Source organism: Nerophis ophidion, linkage group LG03 (genome assembly GCF_033978795.1).
Source record: "Nerophis ophidion isolate RoL-2023_Sa linkage group LG03, RoL_Noph_v1.0, whole genome shotgun sequence".
NCBI lineage: Eukaryota > Metazoa > Chordata > Actinopteri > Syngnathiformes > Syngnathidae > Nerophis > Nerophis ophidion.
In genome coordinates this window covers 31,764,112-31,781,504 of record NC_084613.1, presented here as the reverse complement: position 1 = coordinate 31,781,504, position 17,393 = coordinate 31,764,112, and the positions used below count along the sequence as shown (strand labels likewise).

General features: G+C 45.0%; 1 protein-coding gene across 1 annotated transcript; it reads left to right on the top strand.

Moving 5' to 3' along the window:
• The first annotated feature begins 280 nt into the window (after positions 1–280).
• Positions 281–12,970, top strand: baz1a (bromodomain adjacent to zinc finger domain, 1A). Its single transcript, XM_061894847.1, has 26 exons — positions 281–932; positions 1,809–2,087; positions 2,148–2,387; positions 2,450–2,537; positions 2,593–2,715; positions 6,612–6,734; positions 6,842–6,937; positions 7,014–7,152; positions 7,221–7,346; positions 7,427–7,747; positions 7,814–7,979; positions 8,047–8,153; positions 8,217–8,314; positions 8,488–8,723; positions 9,191–9,411; positions 9,476–9,606; positions 9,677–9,792; positions 9,862–9,980; positions 10,054–10,125; positions 10,208–10,455; positions 10,522–10,670; positions 10,743–10,826; positions 10,896–11,017; positions 11,082–11,263; positions 11,338–11,425; positions 12,358–12,970. Exons 1-26 carry the CDS (start codon positions 820–822, stop codon positions 12,531–12,533), a joined length of 3,963 nt encoding a protein of 1,320 aa, XP_061750831.1. The 5' UTR covers positions 281–819; the 3' UTR covers positions 12,534–12,970.
• The last annotated feature ends 4,423 nt before the right edge of the window (positions 12,971–17,393 follow it).

The following is a 17,393-nucleotide window of genomic DNA, read 5'->3' as shown; positions in this document are numbered from 1 at the left end:
TATTAATATACTTTTAATTTAAACACAAAAATATACGTTTTTTAATTATTCTTTTAGTTATTGAACAATCGATCCCAAAAACGTCTATAATTTATTTTCAATTATTTATATAAATATGATTATTTAATATCTTTGATTGAACACAATATACTTTTTAAAATTATTTTCTTTTAAAGGAACATCTGTACTGTCATGTAGTGACGTCATAGCGTTCCGTGTGACGACCAGCCAGTGGCTGCATTGTCTGACTGTTAAGCCCCGCCCATAAATAATCCCCTGCGGTGCGTTCACGGGACACGAAGTGGTCCGAGTGTTGTCGGAAACCTAACAGCGACATTTTGCAAACCTTTCCAAGTAAAGCTTGGCGCGGCCACCGTCGTCATATCGACAACACTTTAGAGCAAAGAAACGTTTGTCGTCATTTGACGTCTCCTAACGGGACCAGACATTTGCACGCGGATATTTCCCAGCTTTGTTGCGGTCCGTGAAGTAAACGAAAACTTGGTCACCAAGCCCGCGGTGATCCGGTACTGTCGCTTCGTGTCGCGGATTGTCCTCAAACACTCGACCAGGACCGAGACCGGGACCACGTAATAAAGCTCTACTTTCTTTCAGCGCGAGAAGGTGCGCCCGGTACCGGAAGTTTCTGTTTGTGTCGGACCGGAAAAAGGCACATAAAGACAACTCTTTGGTCTCCACGCGGCCGCCGCGTTCGCGCGCCTTAACAAAAGAGACCCCGCGCCAGCTGAGGCCGATAGAAAGTCTGCTTCGATAGTCCACTTCCTGGTGCGTTTGTGCTGACTTTTGTTGTTCCGAGCGATGCCGCTCCTCCACAGGAGAACTTTCATCCGCCAGGAACCTCCGGCCGACCTGAGCCCGGACGAGGAGGTCTTTCTCTGTCGCACCACGCACGAAGTCTTCCGCAGCTACGAGTACGTCAAGTAGTTCTCACCTGGATCACGTGACCCTGCAACTTCCACACAACTTTGTGTAACAGGTGTTAGCTAAAGTAGCTATAGCCTCCGTTGTTAGAGTCAATGCTGAAAGACTAAACTTCATTGATTGTGTGCAACAGGTGTTAGCTAAGCTAGCTTTAGCTGTGGTTGTTAGCTTCAATGCTATAAGGCTAAACTTAATTGATTGTGTGCAACAGGTGTTAGCTAAGCTAGCTTTAGCTGTGGTTGTTAGCTTCAATGCTATAAGGCTAAACTTAATTGATTGTGTGCAACAGGTGTTAGCTAAGCTAGCTTTAGCTGTGGTTGTTAGCTTCAATGCTAACAGGCTAAACTTCCCTTGATTGTGTGCAACAGGTGTTAGCTAAGCTAGCTTTAGCTGTGGTTGTTCGCTTCAATGCTAACAGGCTAAACTTCATTGATTGTGTGCAACAGGTGTTAGCTAAGATAGCTTTAGCTGTGGTTGTTATCTTCAATGCTAACAGGCTAAACTACATTGATTATGTGCAACAGGTGCTAGCTAAGCTAGTTTTAGCTGTGGTTGTTAGCGTCAATGCTAACAGGCTAAAGTTTATTTATTGTGTAACAGGTGTTAGATGAGCTGGCTTTAGCTGCCCTTGTTAGCTTTTATGCTAACAGGCTAAACTTTAGTGATTGTGTAACAGGTGTTAGTTAAGACAGCGTTCGCTTCTATGCTAACAAGCTAAACTTCAATGATTGTGTGCAAGAGGTGCTGGCTAAGCTAGCTTTAGCTGTCGTTGTTATCTTCTATGCTGATTGATTGCTCGAATGAATCCAAGATGGAGACTACCTAGTCTTCCTAGCCCCGCCTCCTCACCCGTGCTGTGCCCGCAGTGAGTTCTTCGAGAGGACCATCCTGTGCAATAGTCTGGTGTGGAGCTGCGCCCTGACGGGCCGGGCGGGGCTTACCTACCTGGAGGCGGTGGAGAGCGAGCGCCGAGCCAAGCAGAGCCTCCGCAACTTTCCACCGGCATTGATGGCGCCGCTGCTGCATCTGGCGGCGCTAGGCCAGCGCTGCCGGCTGAGCGAGCTCTGCGAGGACGTCCTAACTTTCGTCAAGGAGCGCTTCTTCGTGGGCGAGACGGTGGACGTGGGCAGACACGACAGCGACAGGTAGAATCCGCACATGACGTCTGTGAATATGCAAATGAGGACTAATCATGTGTGCCTCAGGTACACGTGTGAGATACTTCAGGTGCTGCCACCACATTCCGCCAACGGCCGCGGCGAGTCCGCCCAGGTGGGCAGCGCCATCGTCATCAGCGACAGCGACGAGGAGGGCGACGCATTCCAGGGAGCCGCGGCACAGGTGAGCGGGAAGACGCCCCTGACTCCGTCGGCGTTCAAGTACGTGGTCAGGGCCATCAAGGACGCAGGCGCTGCGCCCTTCGCCGTCCGAGCCGATCAGATCAGGTGACACATGTGTGAGTGGAGGACAGGTGGTGTGGATGGTGCTTAACGCCAGGTGTGTTCAGTCGCAGAAAGAAGGTGATGTCACGAGAGAGACTGAAGCTGCTCTTCAAGCAACACTGTGAGCCTGCCAACGGAACTATCCGCGTCAAGGTGAGAGCTCCGCCTCCTTGCGCCTTCTCCTCTGAAGTCACTTCCTGTGCGGCAGACTTCCAGCGTGGTCAAGTACCGACTGGCCGAGCATGACTTCTCACACTTCTTCCCCGACGAGCCACCGCACTTTCCCTGCAGTCCTGGTGCCAAGGTGCAGGGACAGGGCTTACCTGTACAGGTGAGAGGAGCTTCCTGGTCACCTGAGTGTGTGTTTGTAATGTTGATGCTGTGGGTGTCGTGATTGTGTATTGTTGATGCTTTGTGTGTGTATAGTGATTGTGTAATGTTGATGCTGTGTGTGTCGTGATTGTGTATTGTTGATGCTGTGTGTGTCGCGATTGTGTATTGTTGATGCTTTGTGTGTAGTGATTGTGTAGTGTTAATGCTGTGTGTGTGTGTGTGTGTGTGTGTAGTTGTGTAATGTTGATGCTGCGTGTGTAGTGATTGGTTAATGTTGCTGTGTGTGTGTGTAGTGATTGTGTAAAGTTGACACCGTGTGTGTGTAGTGATTGTGTAAAGATTACGCCTTGTCTTTCTGTAGTGATTGTGTAATTTTGATGGTGTGCGCGTGTGTAATGTTGATGCTGTGTGTGTGTAGTTTTTGTGTAATGATGATGTGTGTAGTGATTGTGTAATGTAGCTGTTTGAATGTAGTGATTGTGTGTGTGTGTGTGTGTGTGTGTGTGTGTGCGTGTATAGTGATTGTCTAATGTTGATGGTGTGTGTGTGTGTATTGATTGATAAAGTTAAAGTACCAATAATTGTCACACACACTCCTGGATTGTGTTATGCTGTGTGTGTGTAGTGATTGTGAAAAGGTGTATCTGTGTGTAGTGATTGTGTAAAGTTGATACTGTGTGTGTGTGTGTGTAGTCATTATGTAAAGTTGATACAGTGTGTGTGTGTGTTTGTAGTGATTGCGTAATGTTGATGCTGTGTGTGTGTGTTGTGATAGTGTAACGTTGATGGTGTGTGTAGTGATTTTGTAATGTCGATAATGTGTGTGTGTGTGTAATGATTGTTTAATCTTCATTTGTGTAGTGATTGTGTAATGTTGATGCTGTGCAGTGTTTCCCCCAGAAAATGTGTTAGTTAAGGTGGTGTCTCTCCAGGGGAAAGGGGGTGGGTGGGTGTACGGAACAGCGTAACTCGGCCTGTCGCCATCAAGTCTCCATCTCATCGCTGCCACCACAGCCTTGGGGAGCAATACACTACAGACCGCGGTAAAGTAGGCCGGCTTCGTCGGAAGCCTACAATTTTTGGTTGTGTTTTCCGCTACATATGCTGAATGCCGATACACTATATATATCTCGATATTTTTTCCGTAAAATAAAAACTATACACAAAAAGTCCTAGTTACCTGAAATACTAAGTATGTCATTATTACGTCTTAGTAATTAGTCAAAGTAATGACAAAATAATGACTTACAAAGTCAAAATAATGACTTACTACTGTAAGTAAGCGTTTGAAAAAAAGTTCAAAGTGGGGGCACATGCTGATATATGCTAAATTTATTACAGCATTTGGGAAGCATGTAGTCAATTTTTATGATGTAAATGTTTTATTTTTATCAACATGTGATAGCAGGGACCCTGCCATTCAAAATTAGGCTGCTACATTACCAATGATTAATGTAACTATAGCTGAAAAAATAGTACAATAGCAATATGAGACACTATTCATCCCTGAACACAATGGAGTTCATGTAGGCTTTATGATGCAGTTACATTATTATATCAACTATCAGACAGCTTCAGGAAACTCTTTCTTTAACATAATGTTGATTTTTGCTGCTTCAACACAGCTCAATCAACACAGAAAAAGGCAAAGTGAAATAACTTAGTTGTTAACTGTAGGTCAATAATGCTTGTCTTTCTCTCAGACAGACACACACCGCACAGTGAGTTAACGTTACGCTAAAAGCTAATTAGCCTTCACCTCAAGGACTGAGCGAGCTGAGCTGCCACTTATGTTTCTAGAACGTCAACGGGCATATAGTGAGGTTACTAGTCTTAGACTGGGAGGTGTTTATTATAATTTTATGCTCACCTGCTAAACACCTGTCTGGTCACACCATCGTCTCTCCTCTCTGCCTGTGCCGTGAGCACTGATTCCATGCTCTCTGAATATGCACTGCTCATTGCTTGTTACATGTGCTCTGAATACGCACTGCTGATTGGTTGTTACATGCGCTCTAAATACGCACTGCTGATTGGCTGTTACCGCTCCGCGTGTAACCAATCAGATGGTTCTTTGGGTGGGACAATGCTGGGTTCTGCAGAGACATACTGGCAGAGGCAGTACGAAGCGCAGCAGCTTGTTAAGACATTAGTATAGGCGGTGCCGCCTTAACAACAAAGCACTGCGGGAAACCCTGCTGTGTATGTGTATGTAGTGATTGTTTATTGTTGATCATGTGTGTAATGATTGTGTAATGTTGATGCTGTGTATGTGTGTGTAGTGATTGTTAAATGCTAAATCTGTGTGTAGTCATTGTGTAATGTTGCTGTGTGAGCGTAGTGATTGTGTAATGTTGATTGTGTGTGTGTGTAATGTTGATGCTGTGTGTGTATTGATTTTGTAATGCTGATTCTGTGTGTATGTGTTTGTAGTGATTGTGGTATGTTGATGTTGTCTGTGTGTAATGTTGATGCTGTGTGTGATGTGATTGTGTAATGTTGATGCTGTGTGTGTTGTGATTGTGTAATGTTGATGCTGTGTGTGTTGTGATGGTGTAATATTGATTGTGTGTGTAGTGATTGTGTAATGTTTATAAAGTGTGTGTGTGTGTGTGTGTAATGATTAATGTTGATCATGTGTGTGGTGATTGTTTAATGTTGAATCTCTGTGTGTGTGTGTGTGTGTGTGTAATGTTGATTCTTTGTGTGTAGTGATTGTGTAATGTTGATGCTGTGTGTGTGCGTGTAGTGATTGTGTAATGTTGATATTGTGTGTGTAGTGACTGTGTAATATTGGTGCTGTCTGTGTTGTGATTGTGTAATGTTGATGCTGTGTGTGTAGTGATTGTGTAATGTTGATAATGTGTGTGTGTATTGATTAATGTTAATCATGTGTGTAGTGATTGTGTCATTTTGATGATATTTGTGCAGTGTTGTGTAGTCAATGTGTTGTGTAGTGATGGTGTGGTGTTTTGATAGTGGTGTGTGTGTTGACGGTGTCGTGTAGTGATGGTGTTGTGTGTGTGTGTGTGTGTGTGTGTGTAGTGATTGTGCTGTGTTTGTGTAGTGCTGTTGTGTTGATAGTGGTGTTTGTGTTGTGGTGGTTTTATGTTGATGGTGTTGTGTGTGTGTGTAGTGATTGTGTTGTGTTGATAGTGGTGTTTGTGTGTAGATGGAGGTGTTTGTGTGTTGACGATGTTGTGTTTATAGTGTTGTTATGGTGTTATGTTGATGGTGTGGTTTGTGCAGTGATGGTATTGTGTTGATTGTAGTGTTTGTGTTGTGATATTGTGTAGTGATGGTGTTGTGTAATGATGGTCTTGTGTAGTAATGGTGTTTGTGTAGTGATGTTGTCTGTTGATGGTATTTGTGTGTTGATGGTGTTGTGTGTGTAGTGACGGTGTTGTGTTGATGGTGGTGTTTGTGTAGTGGTGTTTCGTTGATAGTGCTGTGATGGTGTTATGTTGATGGTGTTGTGTTGTGACTCTTGTCGTGTAGATGTTGTGTTTGTGTGTTGTTGTTGTGTTTTACTGTTTTGTGTTGTGTAGTGATCGTGTTTGTGTAGTGATGAGGTTGTTTGTGTAGTGATGGTGTTGTTTGTGAAATAGTGTTGTGTTGTTTGTGTTGTGATGGTGTTATGTTGATGGTGTTGTGTAGTGAATGTGTTGTGTTGATGCTTTTGTATAGTGATGCTGTTGTGTGTGGGTGTTATTTAATTATAGTGTTTGTGTGTTGATGGTTTTTGTGTGTTGATAATGTTGATTGTGTGTTAATGGTGTTTGTGTGTTGATGGTGTTTGAGTAGTGGTGTTGTGTTGTGATGGTGTTATGTTGGTATTGTGCTGTGTAGTAATGGTGCTGTGTAGTGATGGTGTTGTGTGTTGATGGTGTGCAGGCCAGCACGTCACTGCTGAAAGCGGACAAAGAAAAGCTGAAGGAGGAGCAGAGAATAAAGTTTGAGGAGGAGAAGCAGAAGAGGAAAGAGGAGAAGGAGCACAGGAAGCAGCAGAAAGATCAGGTGAGGACTTCATCTTCATCATTGTAGAATGTTTCGGGAAGGTGGTAGAACGTTTCAGGAAGGTTGTAGAATGTTTGGGATGGTTGTAGAATATCAAATGTTTTCAGGAGCGCGAGAAGCTGAAGGAGGAGAAGAAGAAGTTTGCAGAGCGACTGAAGCTGTGGAACAAACCCAGAGAAGACATGGAGTGTGATGACCTCAAGGTACCTGAACGCAGCACTTTATCTAGGTCAGTGAAGGCACCACAGAGCCAGCTTTCAGTTTGTTGTTGTCCTGCAGGACCTTCCCAGTCCTGTCCCCGTGAGGACTCGTCTACCAGCACAGCTCTTTGGACAGGCACTTATGGTTCTGGAGTTCCTGCGGGCCTTCGGGGACGACTTTGGACTGAAAGACGAGTTCCCAGACGGAGTTTCTCTCGGTCAGAAATTGTTCCTTCTTCTTCTTCTTCTTCTTCTTTGTTTGTTCTTCAATGGTCTCTTCCTGCAGAGGTTCTTGAGGAGGCCTTGGTGGGTTCTGATCCAGAAGGACCTCTTTGTGAGATGCTCTTCTTCTTCATGACCGCCATCTTTCAGGCTCTGGACGAGGAGCGAGAGGAGCTGAGCAAAGACGAAGGTAACACCTGCCACTTGGGGGGGAGGGTGTCTCTGTGTGTGTGCATTTCTGAATGTGTGTTTTTTTGTGTGTGTGTACAGATGTGTCAGAAGCTCCCGACCACGACACAGATGGCGCCCACTCAGCCGTCAGCACCGCATCGTCCTCAGCCGCTATGTGGCCTCAGCTCCACCTGGGCCGCAGTCTACAGGAAGTGGACCTGGACAGCTGCACGCTCTCCGAAATCCTCCGCCTCTACATCCTGGCGTCCGGCGCCGACTCTAATCACAGCAGCGCCAAGTTCCGCTACCAGAAACAAGGCGGCTTCACACTGGCGGACGACCCGTGCGTGGAACTGTGTCAGGCCCGGCCGGCGCTGATGAGGAGGCTGGCGTGCACGTCCGTCTATGACCTGATGCCAGGTCAGCTGGCGGTCACCTTCGCCGACGCCAGACTCGTCCTTCTAACGTGTGTGTGCACCTAAACAGGTGAGAAGCTGAGTGTCCTGCAGGCTCTGGTAGGCAAGCTGCTGTCCCTGGCTTCCAGCAGGGACCTGATCGAGGACTGCTTGGAAGAGCAGCGCGCTGCCAGGCAAGAACTACGAGAGGTGCGGGCCGAGCAGCACCGGCGCGAGCGTGAGGAAGCGGCACACAAGTAAGCGCGCATGTCCTGGCTGACCAGCGTGCCCTGAGCATGACGGACTGCGTCCCTTCCCCTACAGGGTGCGTCTTCGCAAAGAGGAGCGCCTGCGGGACCAGGAGCAGCGCCTGAGGGACCATGAGCAGCGTCTGAAGCTGAAGGAGCAGGAAGTGAAGGACCACGACAAAGGTATGGCAGCACCCTGACAGGAAGTGACATCACAGCAAACGCCAGTTTTAATGCCCTTCGCAGTTGAGGACAGAGCTTCGCTTACCACCTCTGACCCCAAAGAACTGCCATGCCCCCCCGCCAGCCTGACTACCGAGGAACGAGAGGAAGAGCAGGAGAAGGTGCGTTAGGTGTCATGTGACTTGTACGTCAATACTGGGCATGTGCAATATGACACTGAGCCAAAGCATTCAGTAGCATTGTTTCACCGATATTAGCCCCTCCCCTTTACTATTGAGGGTGGAAGTGTCCATCACTGCACACTCACAATAGCGCCACCCCACAACCCCTGCAGGTGCAAGAGCTACAGGTGCGTATCCAAAAGGCAGCGGCGTGCACAAGCCTGCAGCCACTGGGCAGGGATCGCCTGTACCGCCGCTACTGGCTCCTCTCCTCAGCCTCAGCACTCCTGGTGGAGGAGGACAACTTTGGCCTGACGGAGGACATGCTGCGGCCCCACCCCAAACACACCCACGACACCTCCGTTGAGATGGACGGCGACCACCACCTGCAGGAGCCTGCAGAAGGAAGGTCAGGAAAGGAGTTTCCAGCTGTTGTTGTTTTTGATTGTTGTCTGTTGTTGTGTATGATTGTTGTTGTCTCTGATTGTCTGTTGTTGTGTCTGACTTTTTGTTTCTGATTAGGTGCTGTTATTGCGTGTGGTGGTTGGTTCCAATCGTTTGTTGTCTCTTATTATTGTCGTTTCTGGTTATTGGATCCGGTTGTTGTCTGATTATTGTTGTCTCTTCATGTGTTGTTTTTGTGCGATTGTTGTCCAATTGTTTCGTTTCGATTGTTGTTTCTAATTGATGGTTTTGTCATCTGATTGTTGGTAGATTGTTGTTTTGCTAATGATGGTTTTTATTGTAATCTGATTACTGGTTCTTTATTGTATGGTTGTTTGCTGATTGTTGTTTTTTAACTGAAGATTATGATTGTTGTTGGTTTGGATTGTTGCGTCTGATTGTAGTTCTGACCCAAATTATTTTTCTCTCTAGCGTTGGCTCAAGCCCTGTCCCCTTGTCCTCCTGTGAATCGCCAGTCAGCCGTCCGAGCCAGTGGTTCTTCTACAGTTCGGTGGAGGAGTTGGACCAGCTGATAGATGCCTTGAACCCGCGAGGTCATCGTGAAAGTGGCCTGAAGGAGGCGCTGCTGCAGGAGCGAGAACATCTGCAGGAAGTTCTGCAGACCTGCGAGCGCAGCAAGTACACCTGTGCAGGTCAGTACACCGCATGCCGCACTTCACCGCTGGAGCTTCGAACACGCTCGCCATTTCCATCCAGACGATCCCGAGTCCTCCCGGTCCGTCCCAGAATGCACGGCACCAGCCCAGACCCTAATGGAGGCCAGACTGAGAGACCTGCTGCTGGACTTGGAAGATCGCATCCACCAAGGGAGCCTGGGAACTGTCAAGGTAGACCCGCAACAGCGCACAAGCAGTCTTGGCGTGATGTCACACTGACGCGGCGCTGACTGGCTTGCAGGTGATGGACCGACATGTCTGGCGCTTGGCTTTGGAAGCGGGAAACTACGAACTGCTGTGTCCTGACCAAGGGACCAACGCACCACGTGACGCTGTGGAGGTGGACTCCACTCCCAGGTACGAATGCTGCAGAGGGACAGGTGTGCAAAGAGACCAGATTGTGGACAGGTGTGTCTGTTGGTCCAGACCACAGGTAGACAAGATTACGGAGGGCGGCCGAGGGAACATCATGGTCCAAAGTCTGGCTCAGGCGCTATCACACGTAGAGCGCGGAATCGAAAGACGCTTCCTCAAACCCCCACTAGGTGAGTATGGGACGCCCAGGTACGGTTTGAAAAACGCTCCCGCAACACCCAACTATTGGTCCGCCCCCTGCAGGTGAGGAGGACTGTAAGAAAGAACAGAAGACGAAGAAGAGCAAGAAGAGAGACGAGGACCAAGCCAGTGAGGGTGAGGACGATCACGTGACCGTCGCTTGTGTGTAGCTGTATCCGCCTCATTGTGTGCGTGCGTACACCTGTGTGCGTATCAGATGGCAGTGACAGCAGTCGTGTGGCCAAGTCGGTATTGGAGCGATGGAGGGAGTCCCTGCTGTCCTCTTCCAGTCTGTCCCAGGTCTTCGTGCACCTGTCCAGCCTGGAGGTCAGCGTTCTGTGGTCTCGTTCCGTCCTCAACGCTCGCTGCCGAGTTTGCCGGCGCAAAGGAGACGCCGACAACATGCTGCTGTGCGACGCCTGCGACCGAGGACACCACACCCACTGCCTTAGGCCCCGCCTCAAGGTGAGGACGCACCATCCCCGCAACCAATTAGCCCAGCTGACCGTCTGCAACATTCCTCCGCCGCAGTCCGTCCCCGAAGGAGACTGGTTCTGTCCAGACTGTCGGCCCAAGAAGAAATCCGTCCGCCTTCCCTCTCACCAGCGTCCTTGGCGTGACGAGGAGGAGGAGTCTGAGCAGGAGATGCAAGAGGCCAACGAGGAGGAAGTTGTAGCCAGGTGAGCGCTGACATCATGCTAGCTGCTAATGCTTGCTGCTTTAGTCTGAAATAGCCAATGGTTCCGCTACAGTGCCAAGAGAAGTCAGGCCCCGCCCCCTAGAAGCAGGAGCCAGCAAGCCACGCCCAAGAATGTGAAAGACGCCACCTCCTCCAAGTGGGTATCACTCGGAGCCATCCCGCAGCCGTTACTGCAGCCTAAACGTGTGCCATCCTTCCATCGCAGGCCGTTGGACAAGAAGGCCACGCCCCTTGCATCCAAGGCCAGCACTAGCAAAGCCCCGCCTACCGCCAGCAAGAACCAGGAACACAGCAGCAGAAAGGAGGGTCGCACAAAGACAACGGCAGGTAAAGTTGTGTCTGCTGTTTGAGAACATCACGTCACCTGTCACTCCTTGGTTCCTCCCCTCAGACACGGCGCCACCTGCCCAGCCCTGCAAGCCCGTCCTCCCTCCCCCTTCGCCATCGTCCAGCCGCCGCTCGTCCGGCAGGAACCACGGCGTCCATGAGCTTTCTGCGTGCGAGCTCCTGATCGTGGAGCTGGTCCGCCACGAGGACAGTTGGCCTTTCATGAAGCTGGTATCACGCACACAGGTGAGCTTGTTGCCTAGCAACCACTCATTGCCTTGCCATTGCCTCGCCACTTCCTGTCTCGCTCTGGTGTGCAGGTGCCAGACTACTATGACATCATCAGCAAGCCCATGGCGCTGAGCACCATCAGAGAGAAGGTCAACAACTGCCATTACCTCTCCGCAGGTCTGTAGAACATCTGCCAGTCTTGAACCAGTCTGTCGGCCAAGGGGTAGCTCTCAACCAGTCTACAAATGTCTGTGTATATGGAAGCAGTCTTGAACCAGGCTACAAATGTCTGTGACTAGTAATAGTTTCATCAGTCTACAAATGTCTGTCCATATAGAAACTGTCTTGAACCAGTCTACCTGTGTCTGTCGGCCAAGGGGTATCTCTTAACCAGTCTACAAATGTCTGTGTATATGGAAGCAGTCTTGAACCAGTCTACAAATGTCTGTGACTTGTAATAGTTTCATCAGTCTACAAATGTCTGTCCATATAGAAACTGTCTTGAACCGTCTTACCTGTGTCTTTGTCGGCCAAGGGGTAGTTTTAACCATTCTACACATGTCTGTCTTGAACCAGTCTACAGATGTCTGTCTATATGGAAGCAGTCTTGAACCAGTCTACCAGTGTCTGTCAGCCGAGGGGTAGTTTTTATCCACTCTACAGAATTCTGACTCTTTGAGTAATCTTGAACCAGTCTACAAATGTCTTTCTAAATGGAAGCAGTCTTGAATTTCTACCTGTGTTTGTCGGCCAAGGGGTAGTTTTTAACCATTCTACACAGGTCTTTAAGTAATTTTGAACCAGTCCAAAAATGTCTGACTAGTAGTAATTTTACCAGTCTACAAATGTCTGTCTATAGGGGAGCAGTCTTGCACCAATCTTAACTGTGGGGCAAGGGGTATTTTTTATCCAGTCAACAAATGTTTGACTAAGTAATCTTGAACCAGTCTAAAAATCCTCATGAAATCTTGCAATTTATGACTTGAAAAAATTGTATCACGTACTTACCACTGCATGTTAGCATCCAGGCTAATACATCTGGTCCTATTTTAAAGCTGAAATGGTTCCATTGTGTTGCTTTAAATTGTGTCTGTCTGTGTCTGAGACAGGCGAGTTCATGGCAGACGTGGACTTGATGTTCTCCAACTGTCTTCAGTATAACGCTCGCCACACCAACGAGGCCAAGGCGGGGCTCCGCCTCCAGCAGTTCTTCCACTCGCAGCTCAGCAGACTTGGCCTATCAGAGCGTGGCGAGACACCGCCCACCAAGCGATCCCGCCATTGAGGCCGCACGCGCTCCTTGACCCTTAACCCCCAGGCCGTCATTATTAGAGTACGGGGTACTTGTAAATGGTGACCTTTGACCCTGATAACTTGATGTTCAACATACTTACGGGGTCAAAGGTCACCATTTTGAAGGCAGAACCTGACCAAACTACTGAGGCGACCTCTGACCTGCGTTCTCATGGACCAAAGTCAAGAGGGTTCTTGCTGTAGGCCGTCATCCATCATTCCACGTGTTTGAGTGTGCTGTCAACCAGCAGCACTCCTTCAAAATAAGAGCTCTAATAAGTTATTAGCTGCTTAGCCTAGCTTAGCATGTAGCTGAACACTGTTAGCATATTGATGCTGTTCATCTCATTAAAGTTGTGTACTTGCTAGCATTCAAGTTATTTATTTATGACTCATGTCCTGTTTACAAAATAAAAGATCATAAAAACATCTTACTGGATTTATTGATACATAATTACACATGTGCATATTCCAAATTACACATGTGCATATTCCAAATGTATTTTGAGGTGTATTTAATTTAAAGTACCAATGATTGTCACACATACTAGATGTGGTAAAATGTATTCTCTGCATTTGACCCATCACCCTTGATCACCCCCTGGGAGTTGAGGGGAGCAGTGGGCAGCAGTGGTGCCGCGCGAGGGAATCATTTATGGTGATTTAACCCCCAATTCCAACCCTTAATGCTGATTGCCAAGCAGGGAGGTAACTGGTCCCATTTTTATAGTCTTTGGTATGAACTCACGACCTACCGATCTCAGGGCGGACACTAACCACTAGGCCACTGAGTAGGTACTACTGTACTTGTGATTTGCATGTACCAGTACTAGTTGTGTATAAGGGAAGTAGACTTGTACATATTCATTGTGATGGAAATGATTTGCATGAAGTAGACTCACTATTAGTTTGCAGTACCGGTCAACTTTATTTTGAAATGTTTTATTTTATGTAAAGTATTTTACCGACTTCCTGTATGAATATTTTAAAAGTAAAAGTATTTTTGCTGACTTCCTGTACGAATGTTTCAAAAGTAAAAGTATTTTTGCTGACTTCCTGTCTGAATATTTCTAAAGTATTTTGATGACTTCCTGTTTACAATTTTTAAATTAAAAAATGTACACTTGCTGTCTTCCTGTCTGAATATTTCAAAGGTAAAATATTTAGATGACTTCCTGTATGAATATTTCAAAAGTAAAGCGTGTTTTAAATGACTTCCTTTATGGATAAGTATTGGATGATTTCCTGAATATTTCAAAAGTAAAAAGTATTTTGCTGACTTGAATAATTGTTTAAAATGTAAAAAATAATTTTGCTGACTTCCTGTATGAATAATAAAAAAATTTTTTTCCTGACTTCCTGTATAAATATTTTTTAAATGTAAAAGTATTTTTGCTGACTTCCTATGTGAACATTTGAAATGTACTGTATAGAGTACTTCCCTGACTTTCTATATACATTTTTTTCAAACGTGAAAATACTTTCACTGACTTCCTGTATAAATATTTAAATTGTGAAAACTACTTTTTGCTGACTTCCTGTTTGCATATTTCAAATGTAAAAATATTTTTGCTGACTTACTGTTTGCAATTTCAAATTTAAAAATATTTTTTCTAGCTTACTGCATGAATATGTAAAAAGTAAAAAGTATTTTTGCTGACTTCATGTTTGAATATTTAAACATGAAAAAGTAGTTTTCTGACTTCCTGTATGAATATTTCAAAAGTAAAAGTATTTTTGCTAACTTCCTATTTGACTATTAAGAAAGTGAAAAGTATTTTTGCTTACTTCATGTATGACTATTTCAAATGGAAACGATTTTGGTGACTTCCTGTATGAACATTTAAAAATCAAAAGTGATTTTTCTGACTTTTTGTATGAACATTTTAAACGTAAAAAATATTTTGCTGACTTCCTGTATGAATGTTTAAAAAGGAATAAATATGTGGTTGACTTCCTGTATGAATGTTAAAGTAAAAATTATTTAATTGACTTCCTGTATGAATGTTTCAATCAATCAATCAATGTTTATGTATATATAGCCCTAAATCACAAGTGCCTCAAAGGGCTGCACAAACCACAACGACATCCTCGGTAGGGCCTACATAAGGGCAAGGAAAAACTCACCCCAGTGGGACGCCGACAGTGATGACTTAAAACTCATTTGTATACTCTAGCCTTTAAATAGACCCCCTTTTTAGACAAGTTGATCTGCCGTTTCTTTTCTTTTTCTCCTATGTCCCCCCCTCCCTTGTGGAGGGGGTCCGGTCCGGTGGCCATGGATGAAGTACTGGTTGTCCAAAATCGGGACCCAGGATGGACCGCTCGTCCAGAGTCGGGACCCAAGATGGACCGCTCGCTTGTGTATCGGTTGGGGACATCTCTGTGCTGCTGATCCGCCTCCGCTTGGGATGGTTTCCTGCTGGCTCCACTTTGGATGGGACTCTCGCTACTATATTGGATCCACTTTGGACTTGATTCTCACGTTTACGTTAGATCCACTGTGGATTGGACTTTCACAATATCATGTTGGATCCACTCGACATCCATTGCTTTCGGTCCCCTGGAGGGGGGGGGGGGGGGGTTGCCCACATATGTGGTCCTCTCCAAGGTTTCTCATAGTCATCATGGTCGACGTCCCACTGGGGTGAGTTTTTCCTTGCCCTTATGTGGGCCCTACCGAGGATGTTGTTGTGGTTTGTGCAGCCCTTTGAGGCACTTGTGATTTAGGGCTATGTAAATAAACATTGATTGATCGATTGATTGACTAGGAGAAACCTTGGAGAGGACCGCAGGTGACCAAAAGCCATGGATGTCGAGCGGATCTAACATGATATTGTGAAAGTCCAATCCATAGTGGATCTAACGTAACCGTGAGAATCAAGTCCAAAGTGGATCCAATATAGTAGCGAGAGTCCCATCCAAAGTGGAGCCAGCAGGAAACCATCACAAGCGGAGGCGGATCAGCAGCGCAGAGATGTCCCCAACCGATACACAGGCGAGCGGTCCATCCTGGGTCCCGACTCTGGACGAGCGGTCCATCCTCGGTCCAGACTCTGGACAGCCAGTACTTCATGTTTGAATGTTTAAAAAGTAATAAGTATTGAGTTGACTTGCTGTATGAATTTTTAAAAGTAAAACTATTTAGTTGACTTCCTGTATCATACAGCCATTTTTCTACCGCTTGTGACTTCCTGTATGAATGTTTAAAAAGTAACAAATATGAAGTTAATTTCCTGTATGAATCTTTAAAAAGTAAACATAATTAGTTGACTTCCTGTATAAAGCTTTAAAAAGTTAAATTATTTTGCTGACGTCCTGTATGAATATTTTAAAAGTAAAGGTATTTAGTTGACTTCCTGTATGAATCTTTAAAAAGTAAAAGTATTTTGCCTACTTCCTGTATGAATGTTTAAAAAGTAATAAATATGTGGTTGACTTCCTGTATGAATGTTTAAAAAGTAAAAAGTATTTAATTGACTTCATGTATTATTTAAGTCTCACCTTAAAACTCATTTGTATACTCTAGCCTTTAAATAGACTCCCTTTTTAGACCAGTTGATCTGCCGTTTCTTTTCTTTTCCTCCTATGTCCCACTCTCCCTTGTGGACGGGGTCCGGTCCGACCCGGTTGCCATGTACTGCTTGCCTGTGTATCGGCTGGGGACATCTCTGCGCTGCTGATCCGCCTCCGCTTGGGATGTTTTTCTGCTGGCTCCGCTGTGAATGGGACTCTCGCTGCTGTGTTGGATCCGCTTTGGACTGGACTCTCGCGACTGTGTTGGATCCATTATGGATTGAACTTTCACAGTATCATGTTAGACCCGCTCGACATCCATTGCTTTCCTCCTCTCCAAGGTTCTCATAGTCTTCATAGTCACCGACGTCCCACTGGGTGTGAGTTTTCCTTGCCCTTATGTGGGCCTACCGAGGATGTCGTATTGGTTTGTGTTGTGGTTTGTGCAGCCCTTTGAGACACTAGTGATTTAGGGCTATATAAGTAAACATTGATTGATTGATTGATTGTTTAAAAAGTAATAAATATGAAGTTTACTTCCTGTATGAGTGTTTAAAAAGTAAAAAGTATTTAATTGACTTCATGTATTAATGTTTAAAAAGTAATAAGTATTGAGTTGACTTTCTGTTTGAATCTTTAAAAAGTAAAAGTATTTAGTTGACTTCCTGTATGAATGTTTAAAAAAAAAAATCAATATCAAAATGACTTCCTGTATGAATCTTTAAAACGTACATTTATTTAGATGACTTTCTGTTTAAATCTTTAAAAAGTAAAAGTATTTAGCATACTTCCTGTATGAATATTTAAAAAAGTAAAGGTATTTAGTTGACCTCCTGTATGAATCTTTAAAAAGTAAAAGTATTTTGCCTACTTCCTGTATGAATGTTTAAAAAGTAATGAATATGTGGTTGACTTCCTGTATGAATGTTTAAAAAGTAAAAAGTATTTAATTGACTTCATGTATTATTGTTTAAAAAGTAATAAATATGTGGTTGATTTCCAGTATGAGTGTTTAAAAAGTAAAAAGTATTTAATTGACTTCATGTATTAATGTTTAAAAAGTAATAAGAATTAAGTTGACTTTCTGTTTGAATCTTTAAAAAGTAATAAGAATTGAGTTGACTTTCTGTTTGAATCTTTAAAAAGTAAAAGTATTTAGTTGACTTCCTGTATGAATGTTTAAAAAAAATAATCAATATCAAAATGACTTCCTGTATGAATCTTTAAAAAGTACATTTATTTAGATGACATTCTGTTTAAATCTTTAAAAAGTAAAAGTGTTTAGTTGACTTCCTGTATGAATATTTAAAAAAGTAAAGGTATTTAGTTGACCTCC

Excerpts from the sequence above, each read along its gene's own strand:
- baz1a (XM_061894847.1), top strand. The coding sequence starts at position 820 with ATGCCGCTCCTCCACAGGAGAACTTTCATCCGCCAGGAACCTCCGGCC. Across the intron at positions 8,315-8,487 it reads GAGAGGAAGAGCAGGAGAAG|GTGCAAGAGCTACAGGTGCG; the intron begins GTGCGTTAGGTG and ends CAACCCCTGCAG. Across the intron at positions 9,607-9,676 it reads GGAGCCTGGGAACTGTCAAG|GTGATGGACCGACATGTCTG; the intron begins GTAGACCCGCAA and ends ACTGGCTTGCAG.